Source organism: Homalodisca vitripennis, chromosome 8, assembly GCF_021130785.1.
Source record: "Homalodisca vitripennis isolate AUS2020 chromosome 8, UT_GWSS_2.1, whole genome shotgun sequence".
NCBI classification, from domain to species: Eukaryota; Metazoa; Arthropoda; class Insecta; order Hemiptera; family Cicadellidae; genus Homalodisca; species Homalodisca vitripennis.
The window spans coordinates 92,674,880-92,688,209 of NC_060214.1; the positions used below are offsets into that span (position 1 = coordinate 92,674,880).

Sequence of the window (13,330 nt, forward strand, 5' to 3'; positions counted from 1 at the left end):
AGCGCTTGCTGTAGAACTCCTTTCTCAATAGTAAATAATTATCAACTATGAGCATAGCTTCGTTTTAATAGTTGGAACATTTAAAAATAAGGTTAGAATATATAATAGGTCTAAGAGCACATCCTTGCGAAACCCCTTGTTCAATAAAATTGTAAACACGTACCAAAGTTACCAAGTTTGATTTTTGAAAGTTCCATGACTAAGATGACTAAATATTGTAATTAAGTGGGAATCTTATGACCACTTACCGTCCACAGTGAGCTTGCTGCCCACGCAGGAGATCTTCAGCTCGATGCGACCCCGTCTTTCCGTGTGGTCGCAAACCACACAAGTTCGGCACACTCTCCTCACATCGCTTGTGTACGTTCATGTCACATGCTGCAACAGTGTCGTACACGCTTACTGTATACACCATACCAATACAATGGAAAAATCATACGTAACTACAGTACGTACGCCATTACATTTCACCTGGGGTGTCTGACTTTTAGTTGAGGATTGGCAATACTGCAACTTGTACTTGCAGGCACATGTAAATAAGAGTTTATTTTAAATTATAAAATTAAAATTTTTCCTATCACAATATTAATCAGTGATGATGACAACATCACTAGCCTTGACATATGTAGCACAATATTTATATCAAACGATTATCAGCGCCTTTTAAATTTCAACAAAACAATGAATTATTTTTTATATTTATTATAAGGAAAACGTTTTACTTGACACGCATAATTAATTCAAATTGTATTCAACTTTGAGGACAAAAGTTATTTCCCAAAAAATGACAGGCGGTTCAAAAAAGTTAGCCCATTCCGTTCTCAAGTAGAGCAAACCTGTTGTTTAGAATTTAGCAAACATAGTGTAGCGGAAGGACACAAACTTTCATACAGAAAACATTGAACATTTGTTAATTTTACAATATAAGCGTTTTAGCATGTACAGTTAGTTCCATTTTATATAATGCAACATTTCACAACCTAGTTAGCCAGTACAACTTAATATTATTTTTATCCAATGTTCCGGAAATAAATTATCGACAGATTAACTACCTAATTGGCACGCGTAAGAATATTTTATTGTAACCCTTCGTAGCAGCCCAACTACGTGACCGATTTCACCTCGCGCGCTATGTCCGTAAGTAAAATTTATATTTTCGTATTATTTGAGTAGATGGCTACCACTTTCATAACTTCTACTCCTCTTCTAGTAATTACCGACTAGAAATAACCCTTCTTAGACTACAGCTTCAATGTCTCGTGCCAAGACGCCGACGCCCGGGTTGTGAGTCTACATATTGCGAAGGGAAGTAAAATCTTAAAGTTTTATAAAGTAAAATATCGCAGGCATAATTCCATAGAACACTGGATATTTTAGGCCCACCTATCAGATATACATTTTTAGTTCTTGTACTCTAATTGGCAGCAACGTGGCAAGGCATACATTTAATTTACCAACTAAAAGTGGTGTTTGTAAGTTTCATTAATTAAATTGAACTTATAAGTAAATTTTGTAATTCGAGTATTTATTACTACGACCTCAGAAGTCACCACCCCTATGTGTTATCGTCATTCGGTACAAGCAAAAGTAAATTTTCATATTTAGAGTTACAAAATCTTGATAGAATACAAAACTATACAATAATTTTAATAAGTCAATATCGATGCTACACTTCTTACCTCAATGTAATGGTAAAACAAGTGAGTAAAAGTAAAAGTAAGTAAAACAGTTTAGCATAAGATATTCAGTCACTCACTGGCTTTATTAGATTTCAAGGCGTTCAATGGCAGTGAGTACGATGATGATATTTACCCCTTGCTAACATAACCTCTATTTATTACAGCCGAAAATAAAACATTGGACGGCCTCTTAACTTCTGAAATAATAAAACATGTTTGATTTATTGTAATTAGCAAAATTACATTTGTAAATAATTAAAATAGAAAATAAAATGTTATATGTTTTCACACGAGTAAAGTTAATTATTAATTTACGAAAAATAACCAATTAAAACATCAACGTATTCTTAAAATCATACTGAAGAATTTTGAATCTACTGTGTGACATTTTTGAACATATTGGAACACTACTCTTGCATTTAAATTACAAATTTAATTTACGAGTACAAATTTATTATGTACACAATCATTGATTTTCATTAGCACAATTCTACATGAAAGAAATTTGGGAACACTTAGTAGTATTACTATAAAATGTAAAAATATATTATTCCTGCCAGCCAACCCATATTCGGAACTTATTTTTTTACCTGAGTTCTAAAATTTAATTTGACAAAAATGTAAGCTAAACCGTGTAAAACGCAAACGCGCTTTTAGATTTTTCCACATCAAAACATGAGAGCAAAGAGAAGGTTACCAATATTAAAAACTTAATTAACTTGAATTATACCTTTAAATGACGACTCGTGGTATGGTCATGCCAGTTTTATTGAGATTTAATACGGTTTATTAATTCATTATCCTGATTTTTCACTAGTATTATACTTTTATTTTTACATTTTAAGTATACTACTAGATTTATATAACCGAAATAATGGAGTATAATAAATTTATCTATTTATTAAACATCCAAACAAGAATTTAAACAGTATATATTTCGGTTGAAAACTTCCAGATGTGATTATACGATGAAGCTTCTGTTGTAATTTTGACATGAACGTTCCTATTGAATTAAATATTTATATTACGATATGTCCATAGCTTTACAATTTATGAAATTTGTAACCCTAAATAAAGCTATTAAAATAAAACTGCAACAGTACGTTTCGTATATTTGTAACCTTATTACAGCAATTTGCGTAAATTCAGTCATAGTACTTTAAATTGGCGAAAAGGGTAATAAGTGTTTTTTTGACAACGTTAAATTATTGATGTATGAAGATTCTTGGAACAATGGAAATATTTCAATTTAAAACCACTGTGCAATGTTTCATTATTAATTGTATAGTATTAGAACATCAAAAAACGATTCAAAGAACACTTTGCACATATAAATTATGGAAGACCGAAAAATCCGCTATTTCAAAAACACTGTATTGAATTTGGACACACTATATGTAATAAAAATTTACGATTTTAAAAGAAGTTATATACACAACATACTTGAATGCTTGTGAAAAATTTTACATAAACAAAAGTTAAGACAAAATTGTTAATAATGAATATGGAGCAATTGAAAATTAAATTTTACTCTCATCTCAACTTATAAGAAAATTCAAAGATTAAGTATTAAAATTAAATATTCTATTTAAATATTTTATATACTGGCTAACTACATCTCCAAATCCTTTACCTGATATTATTTTAATACTTATTGGTTAGAAAAATGTAAATATTTATTCATTTGTGAAATTTGCTGACTATGGGATCTTTCATTTTGAAAGGCCTCGCAAAAATAAAATTAATAGTGGAAAATGTGTATAAACTTACTAGTGGTATTAAATTATATTTTGTGTTGAACTTTGTTGAAGTTTTCCGTAGCTATAAAATTATACAATATGTCTATATATGAGGGAGTGGTGTTTCAGAAATAACGGGTTTTAATAAAACGTGGGGGACTAAACTAGAACTGTATGTTACACTTTAATATCCAGCCACCTAAACTGGAACTACGTGAATTTTATCAATGGTATAAAAAGGTTGCTGGATAAATCCAAATGGAGATACAGCGTAATGTTGAACTGTCTCTCCGAAGCCATGACGAATTGGGCCACAGTCTGTGTAAAAGGCTGTAGATATGCTCCGATGGAAACACGCGATAACGAAATATGGAATGCAATACTGGAGACGTCGAACTGAAAAATTGAATAAGGTCGCACAGATGTTCGGGGCAGAGTACGGAGCCGTATTTGTCACGGCGTGGAGGAGGCAGCGGAAACAGAATAAAACAGGTAAACGTTGTTATGGTGGTAGGAAGGCAGGAGGGGTCGGAACATGCGGGGATACGTTTATTGATCAGCGGAGGCTGCTCAGTCGACTCACACACGGGGTTCGTAACACACGGCGGTGCTAATAAACCGTGCTTTTGAATTACCTCTGAACAATTTTAAACTGGCATGACTGTAAAAAAAAGTTAAATACAACGGGTTTTCCGTGAGACTTTCCAATTTAAATCAGCTCTATGAACACGTGTTACTTTTATACGGGCGATATTGTAACTAACGGTTAAACGATTTGTTTTACGATACTGTTTAATCAGTTCAAATATGTTCAAAAATATTAAGATAGCTGGCATAAATAATCCTTTCTAGATTTACTCATACATGTATATGTCAGGTTTTTAATTTCATTACCGTTACTGTAAAGAGTTTTTGTAAAGTTTCTGTAATTAAAAAAAAACACTCTTGATGTATTTTAACAATTTAGATACAAATGACAGTGAAACATTCGCAATGAAACGCAGCTATTTTAAATTATATATATATATTAAAATAATAATAATAATTTATTATTATTATATTTTTAATTTATAATTCTACATTGACAAATAAATTTAAAACTTACAACTCCAGGTATTAATAACTTTTCTACGACAGAAGCAAATATCAGTAAGTCTACTATTACGATAAATAACGGTGAACGTTTATCTTCACTATTAAAGTGATATTGCATCTTTTGTAATACTAACTTTCAATAGTAATTTACTGTTATTGTTACTTGTTTTTTGTAACACGACTATCTTTTAAAATAAACTATACTACCACAGAGCAAGATAACATAGACAATAGGTATGAAATACTGAAATAACTTTAGTGAAAACGAAAAATGAAACTGTATGCCTCCTTCATGCCAGTGCACGGAAGGCGCTGACTGCAACTCGCATTACAGGCGAGTATCTGGATTGCCTACTTGTTGCGCCGTGTTTTTACGATCTCAAAATATTTGCGTTTATTAAAATGGTTTAAATTTAGGATACACCTAGTAAACAACGGAGACTAATTACAGTGTGTCCACAAAGTTATGTCACGTACAATTGATTATAGCCACTCTATTAATATGGAACTTTGCATCGCCGACATCTGCAGGGCGCTTAATGGTACTCATGTCGTGCTCAGTTATACTGACGTAAAACTGTTTAAAGTGATCTTTAATCCTACGTGAAATGTTATTCTTTTGCGGTGTATACGTTTGTAAATGAAGTTATTTGAAATTACACCAATACTTTGTGGACACACTCAAAGTTGATGGTAAGAAACAGATTAATGATTCTTGAGCTTACGAATCATTAATCTAATATTGAGCTTACGTAAAAATATACAATGGGGAAATTTTTTGTATACATTTTATTTATTATTGCTGTCGAAATCTAGGATTTACAAATAATTTGTGGCCTCAATATCAAATTTTAATTTAAATACTAATAAAATACACAATATGTTTAGAATCGATGTCCAATTTATAATAGGGACATGAACATGTATAGACAGGAAAAACTTGTCATATTTTTAACGTCATCACACTTAATGATACATTTACCTAAATTAAAGTGAAAAAATAAAATAAAATAAACACTTAAAATAACTTTAAAATCTAAACATTTCGAAATTATAATTCTTGAAACTTATCATTGAAAGCGTTATAATAGTGATATTAGTTACTGTTCAGTTCGTCTTTAAACATACAACTAGGGGATTTTACTTAACAGATCTATAGACGAAAGTAATTTAAACTGCAACAAGGTGTAATTGATTGGCGATGCTTTTTTATGGTAATCGCTATTTTTTTAATGACTGTACACACTTATAATTACATCAAGAATTATGTACATGAGAAATTGAGGAGAATATCGGCCAAAACAGAATGCAAAACAACATGAGAAAGCATCTAAATAAGCATTGAGAGACTGGAAAAAGAAATGAACAAGATGCAAACACTCCAAAGCAGAATAAGCACTTTAAAAGCTATGCATGCTACACTGTTGAGCACCAACAATCTACTAGCATATAAAATACACTATTCTTGGATCGGTCAATAAGCTATATCACAACACATATTCTTATATCAAGAAAACGTTTCAAAGGCGAGAACCTTGTATTATATACATACTTTGGATTTCAAATAAAACGAAAATAACCAGACGTACAATATTTTTTTAACTTAACAATATTATTCACTGCACAAAGAGATGAGTCTATTATAAGGGAAGAACTACCAATATAAACACTTGGAAGTTTCCACAAAGGACAAAGAAATGTTCTTACTCTTTATTGGCGTCTAAAAGTAAATGTTAAAGACATGGAGGGTAGTCGGGGGTGGGTAGGGTGGTAACCAATATTGGTGAGAGCTTTGCTTATTGAACAGCCTACCTAAGTAAATAACTAATTGTGAAGAAACGATTTACAGAATTGCCAAAATCGAAAGATACAAAATCTTTAATCGGTTTCCATAAACTGACACTGCACACGGTATTAAAACCTAATTGCACCGTATATTGGAGAACATTTTACTTTGGCTACGTCTGTTTTGCCTTACTTGTTTGTAAGGTTTACCACTTCGAACTCAATTTTAGTTCAAACTAATTATTCTTTTAAAAGCAACGGAGATTTAAGATCTATTTCTAACGCTGATATATGAAAAAATGGCCCAGGACAATGTTTAATACAACTACTAATCAAAATGTTTAAAGCTAAGGTGCAGTTGTTGCAACTTTGTATCCCTCGCGTAAATTTGAATATATATATATATATATATATATATATATATATATATATATATATATATATATACATATACGAAAACTACTTCTAGAAGGTGAATTAAATTTAATAGGAACGTTTCCACGTGTGGTTGGAGCACTGAAGGAAGCACATCGTGCCTCGTATCCACCCAGCAGTACAGCAAAGTCAAAGCTTATAACCCAGTCGCTCAGTGAGACCTTGCTAAGTTTTTGGCGAAACGAGGTTTCAACAGTATTCCCATACTACTTTCAAGAATATTCACACAAAAAGCAATTTCCCTCTGGTTGGAATCGATTAAACAGACCCTATAAAATCTAGTCTGGTTTATTTCTGATAGTTTGTCAACAGTTGCGAAGCACAATTTTTGCACTGAATTTTGAGTTGCAAATAAACTACCGCTGCTAAACTATCGAAGCATTTTCTCTTAATTACACGGTTTAATACTAACAATGTCCTTTGAGTTTATGAAAAAATCTCATTACGTTTAAAAATTTCAATAACCATTTCATTGCCTTGTTAAAATTGCTGCTTAATTCCGGTGAATCACTACCAAGCACAGTGTTGTGCTGGTAGTTGTTAATGATTCATAGTGACAGGATTGCCTCTATTATACCAACCCTCCCCCATGACCCTCCTGCACGGCTACTTTATGTCACTCGCACCAGACGCGGAAACAGAAATCAACTTTATATATGACTCAACTTCTTATGTGTTCAAAAATCAATAATTACTAAAAAAACCACCTATACCATTATTTTTAACGCAATCGGTTTAAAAAAAATTAAACAAATACAAACTATATATCTAAACTTTATCGCAGCAACTAGTTATCAATTTATACATTTCCGATCTCTCTTCGTAAAATCACGTGTCACGTATCATATTATTGGAGAAAAGGCTGATAATTAAGTCCACCCACTGCTAATTTTTAAACAATATGGCTTAAAAAAAGGAGTCCTAGGGGATTTCTAAGTCAATGGGATCTATTTTGGGCGTACATTCATATTCAGGTGATGTCTTCTGAACTAAAAGTCAGGTGAGGGGCCACCTAACTAAAAATGTCCAAATAGAACACTCTCTTTGTTCCACATCCTTAGAGTGGGAACTGAAAATCAAGAACTTTTGCCCAAATTGAAGGAATTTATCCTCATTAGTTATTGTTTGTAAGTTTAACACATTACAAAACAACGTATAATTTCTCTTACACATAAATCAGAAAAACATAAATTATAAAAAGAAAAAAAGTTAATTATGATGCACGAAGAGCAAACGCATGCCATTTCAAAAATTAATATTCCATCATAAGCATGAAAATAAAAATTTCGATACATCTAGTAGAGGATACAAATTATAAACAGCAACACAAGTTCCTTTTTAGCTTAAAAGTGTAGAATTTTGAGATATAAAATCATTTTGACACACCCGAAATTCTGAGTACCTCAGGGTTTATAATTTCGACCTATTACTAAATGTTTCATTAGGACAACAAATTTGTCATGAGTGACAAGAAGTTACATTCTTCAAGATCTAAAATTCAGTTGGCATCACAATACATGTTCCATTTTTGATTGCCACAAAGGTGGAGAAGTTATAGGTGTTGTTATTTTCTGACTACGTTAAAAATAGATCCCACTGACTTTTACAATATTGTTCCGTTGAGGAGACCGTCTGGCGTCTATGGAATCTAGCTCTACGTGGTGGCTACAACAGACAAGGGTTGGGGACTGACCGGAACACTTGAGTCCTTGTTGGGTGATGCCGTGCAGCATGGAGCCGCAGTGGTCGCAGAATGTGGGGGTAACGTAGGAGTGCACCTCCCATTTGTGCTTGGCCTCCGCCTGTCACAACAATACATGACAACAGTAGAGCTAACACTGGGGGCCGCGAGCGAGTAGCAGCAGGCTGTCGGAGCAAACAACAAAACCACCGAACAACAACAGAGCACGCTGTAATTGTTAGTACAACACACCATCAAATCCTGCTACAACAAAACAGTTACAGACCCAAAACACACATAGATAAAAAACATTACAAAAATCCTTAAAAAACACATTTAAATAAAACAGTTAGCCAAGCTGGATAAAACTCATTATTATTTTTTTTCCCAATAAAAAACCAAACTAATCACTGCTTAGCTGCAAAGTTGAAATAACTTTTTACAGTTAATTAAAATTCCTTCACATTACATCAAACAAGGAATAGTGAAAATCGGCCACTAAATAAGATTTCAGGTCGTAACATTAAGAAATGACATCTTAACCAAGTTCCTTGTAAATAGTTCACCCTAGATTAAATCTACGATTTCTACTATATTCAGATAAATTTGCGTACTTTCACATTGTGTTTGTTAAAAAACGTGGCTCACTACAACATAGTAAGCTAAAAGTAGCAAAGAAATAAACTCGAGTTTCAAAATCTTGCCTAGACAGAAAGACACTATTCTATCCTTGCAACCTTAATTTTAAAGAATTAATGGATATTGATTGAAAACTAAAGGCTACGTCAAAAGCAACAGAAACTGTATCTGCTCAATCCAAATTCTTGTCTGTGACCAAAACACAAATATTTACCTCTTTAACTACACAAAAGCCATAATAATCTTAAGAAGCAATGATTTATTTATAAAAACAAATTTTAAAGAGAAAGTGAATGAATGTCATGACTGTATTAATTGAATGAGGTTATCTCATTTGGTATCCAAATTTGGGCGATTTCCAGGCAAGTTAATAGCAGTCTACTGATTGTACGGAAGTAATATAGTCTAAAATATATCACAACAGTATTATTGACTTAGTGTCTTGTATTTTGTTTTAAATAGGGTCCAGTCTACACAGATGGGCCGATTAGAATGTAACCTGGCCAAAACTATCCTGTGACGCATATATATATATGCACACTACGAAATTGATATATTTTGTCTACCTAAATAAAACGAAAAAATTTAATTAAAATTTAACTATTTTAAAATTGAGTCACTGATTGTCTATATCCAAAAAACAAATGCCAACAATATCCAAATGTTTCTTATTTTTAACAGTAATAGGGTTTTGACGATGTACGCGTAGTTTGCTAATTTTTTAACTACGTCACCCAGAGGCTCACAAAAATAAAAGTTCGACACAACAGTAACTTGATAATTGTGACTCATAACTAGTAAAAACATAGTTCACAAAAACAGTTAAACGAACAAACATTTCCAACCGTTTTAAAATTGTATCTAAATATACGGCAGTGCACATCCGGCGGAAATGTCAAACGTGAGACAAATACCACTGGACCGAAACTGGAATTTAATGAACCGGAAGTGGAAACATCCGGCACTGCGTATCACGCTACGATATTTTAAATAAAAGCCAAACTGTAAAGCCACCTCCTTATTTATTTTATGTTTTAACGATAGGATTGAATATTTACAAATATTTAATAACTTTAATCGCTGGTAAATATCTGAAATAAGTTGTGTAATTGGCCAATGATTGTGTAATTACGTATTTGAACTAAAGTGTGGTTTAACTCGAAGAGTTTTCTACAAATAAAATAAAATATTAAAAAGCAACTGAAATGTTTTTTGTTGTATGCTACAAAAAGCAAAAAAGTCCTACGGATAGTAAATTTTCTAATTTACTATTAAAAATTGTTGGACTCTGCATTACACATTCTGCATTAATTTTTAAAATTATTTTTGTTTTTACAGTGAAGGCTCCTCAAACGAACTAAAAATAATAATCACGAAAAAGTACGAGTAAATACGAAATCTTAGACTAAAATTAAGAATAATATTCTGATTCATAACCGAACCGTGACATGGACTAATGTTGTATTTCTTGTATTTTTTATTTCTTTTCATCGTTGTCACATAAAAAAATAGACCAAATCAATTCTAAAACATATAAATTGTACCACACTAATTACTAGTCTGGTACTTTTATCGACCATCCAGGACAAGATTTTGACGAGGCGGTCGTAACAATGCATATTGATTGAATTAAGTGAAACTGGACTAAATTCACGGATTTTGTACAGAAATTGTCGTTTTTAAACAGATAGCCACATGGAGACAATAATGTCTCTCCTACGTACAGAACTGCACTCGCAAGTATCCATACACACGACAATGGTAGGAGTCTGATGTCTGATCACTGACAAAAGTCACGTCGTGTATCAGCCTCTCCTCTCTCAGAAAGTGAAACGACCGTTCTTAGAGCAGCCTTTGTTTCCATCTGATCAGAAGTGTACTTGGCCAAGGTAAGGGCTGAGGGCCGGAGCTCATTACTTAGTTCCCTTTCCGCCCTTAGCCCGGAGCTGCACTCATCTTCTCTGGTTATTTGCGCTGCTGGATTTATAAAATGATTTCAATAATTGTGAATTGTACGCACATTATATTACGATTCTACTGATTTCTCACATAAAAGTGACCAAAACTTAAAAGTTCCCCACAATTCCTACTTATTCAGGGTAAACATAAAACTGATAATTACCAATAAATTAAAATTATTTGCATACTTTGAAATAAAATGTAATATATATAGTACACATTAGCAATGCCAGTTAGCATCAATGTTTATGTTTAGAATTTTATTCTTAAAATTTGATAGTAAATTTTCTAATAAAAGTTTTTGGACTCTGCATTACACATTCTGCATTAATTTTTAAAATTATTTTTGTTTTTACAGAGAAGGCTCCTCAAACGAACTAAAAATAATAATCCCGAAAAAGTTTAAAATCTTGACTAAAATTAAAATGACAAGAGCCACAATTAAGTGACTAAATGAGAAATTAGCGACGCATTTCCAATTAGAGGTGGTTTTCTTCCCCAAAACAACAGTTGCTCTGGGACACTTGCGCACCTTTGAAGGCAAGAGAGCAATTGCTCAGTTTTCCCTCTGCACAGTTGGCACTCTTGACCTAGTTACAGACCAAGATGGCGGCTCATTACCAAAACAATACAGCTTTGTTTCTAATGTATCCAGAGGCTCGTTCTCTTTACCACCCGCTGCTTCATTCTCCACTTTAACGCACTTTTAGTCATCATTACCCGACTTTCAATTATAACAACGTTGTGTCGAAAAGAAAATCTTTACAAGTATAAACAAGAAAAAACTATATATTTATTGTATCTTTGTTATTTTTATTTGTGTGCATATCGTATAGAATAGCTATTAAAACGTATCATAACGGTGCTCTCTACGAATTTTAATTATGCACGAATTTCGGTTTCTTATATTAAAATGAAAGTTATGTACATTGCATAAATTTCCGAACATTTTCAAGAGAATTCCGTAGTTCTGAGATCAGATGTATCTTGTAGTAAATATGAAATTTAACAATACTGTAGGCAAGTCACGAGATGACCCCTGGCCCAGTACACGGTGCAGCTGTGTATTGTCGTGGTATCACCTTATTTGCAGGTACTTAAGTCAGTAATAAAGTCTGCAACATTAGCGCCCACAATTATAGTTACAGTCTCAAGAGAATCGATTAGCGCCTTCAATTTTCCGGTATGCAAAGAAACCTAGGGTTATCTCGTGACTCCCCTACAGTATTAACGAGTGTACACTGTCAGCTGATACACAATCGGTTAGTGGATCTTAAAAACGATCAGCTGATATTACGTTCATCTGTGGATTGAGAGTAACTGCCTGAGCAACACGAGTGGTTTAATGATCAGCTGTTTTAAACTAAAAAATAATACTCCCATAAGACTAACACGTGTACAGTTAAGAGCTTTCGGTTGATATAAAATACGAATATAAGTATTAAAGTCCTCCTCCGTACACTAATGTTTATAGTCTCGGCTCTCTAACCGAGAGATCACGGGTTCAAATCCCGGGGAGGTCCAATCATGTAATAATAATAATAAAAAAACCAGTGCACTTCGAAGCCGGCATAGCTGAGGCTGAGGCTTAAATGAGATAAAAAAAGTATTAGGCTAAATAATAGATTAAGATAGCTGAAATCGTCGAAGACAATCAAGACGTTATTTCAACAATATAGATCACGTAACAATACGTAAATACAGTGGTTGAAAGACAGATATGCAACATACAATTTATCACCTGAAAAGATAAACTGACAAATTTTGCACATATACTCTGAACAGATTAACATAGAAAAGCACTTAACCAAACAACACTGCTTACAATCTGAACAAGTGCAATGATGAACACAGATAGATTAGTGTATGGAAAGTGACATCTAGATTAATTAAAAAACAAAAGAACACCCCACTTACCTGCCGCGACCATACAACTAATAAAAGCACCAGAACAGAGACCATGGCCACAGCCAGAGGTGGGCGGTTAGTTAGAGAAATGAAAATCAGGCATTAATCAGCATAAACTGCAGGCAGAGAGTATCAGAGCGAGTGTGCGAGCACATGTCATAGCTGCAAGCCGAGTCCGCAGTAGTTCTAACTATCACACTGAGACAGTTATAGAGACAGAGATAGAGAGAGAAGAAAAGCAGGCACATCTAAAGACAGAGACATTCATCAGTGGATGGCATGCGACAGCGCTTCAACATCCTTACCCGTCTCACCCTCACTAATAGTGGTGGTGGGGGGAATGACGTAGCAATAGACAAAAGAGATGACGTCATAGACAATATGTAAAAGGAGATCTAAACATACATCTT

General features: G+C 33.3%; 1 protein-coding gene across 1 annotated transcript in view; it reads right to left on the bottom strand.

Annotated features, from left to right (window-relative positions):
* LOC124367744 (calcium-dependent protein kinase C-like) overlaps nt 1–13,330 on the bottom strand; it is a 456,141-nt gene that overhangs the window by 79,928 nt on the left and 362,883 nt on the right. The window contains 1 exon segment of the mRNA XM_046824826.1: nt 8,427–8,535. Coding sequence (XP_046680782.1) covers nt 8,427–8,535 — 109 coding nt within the window.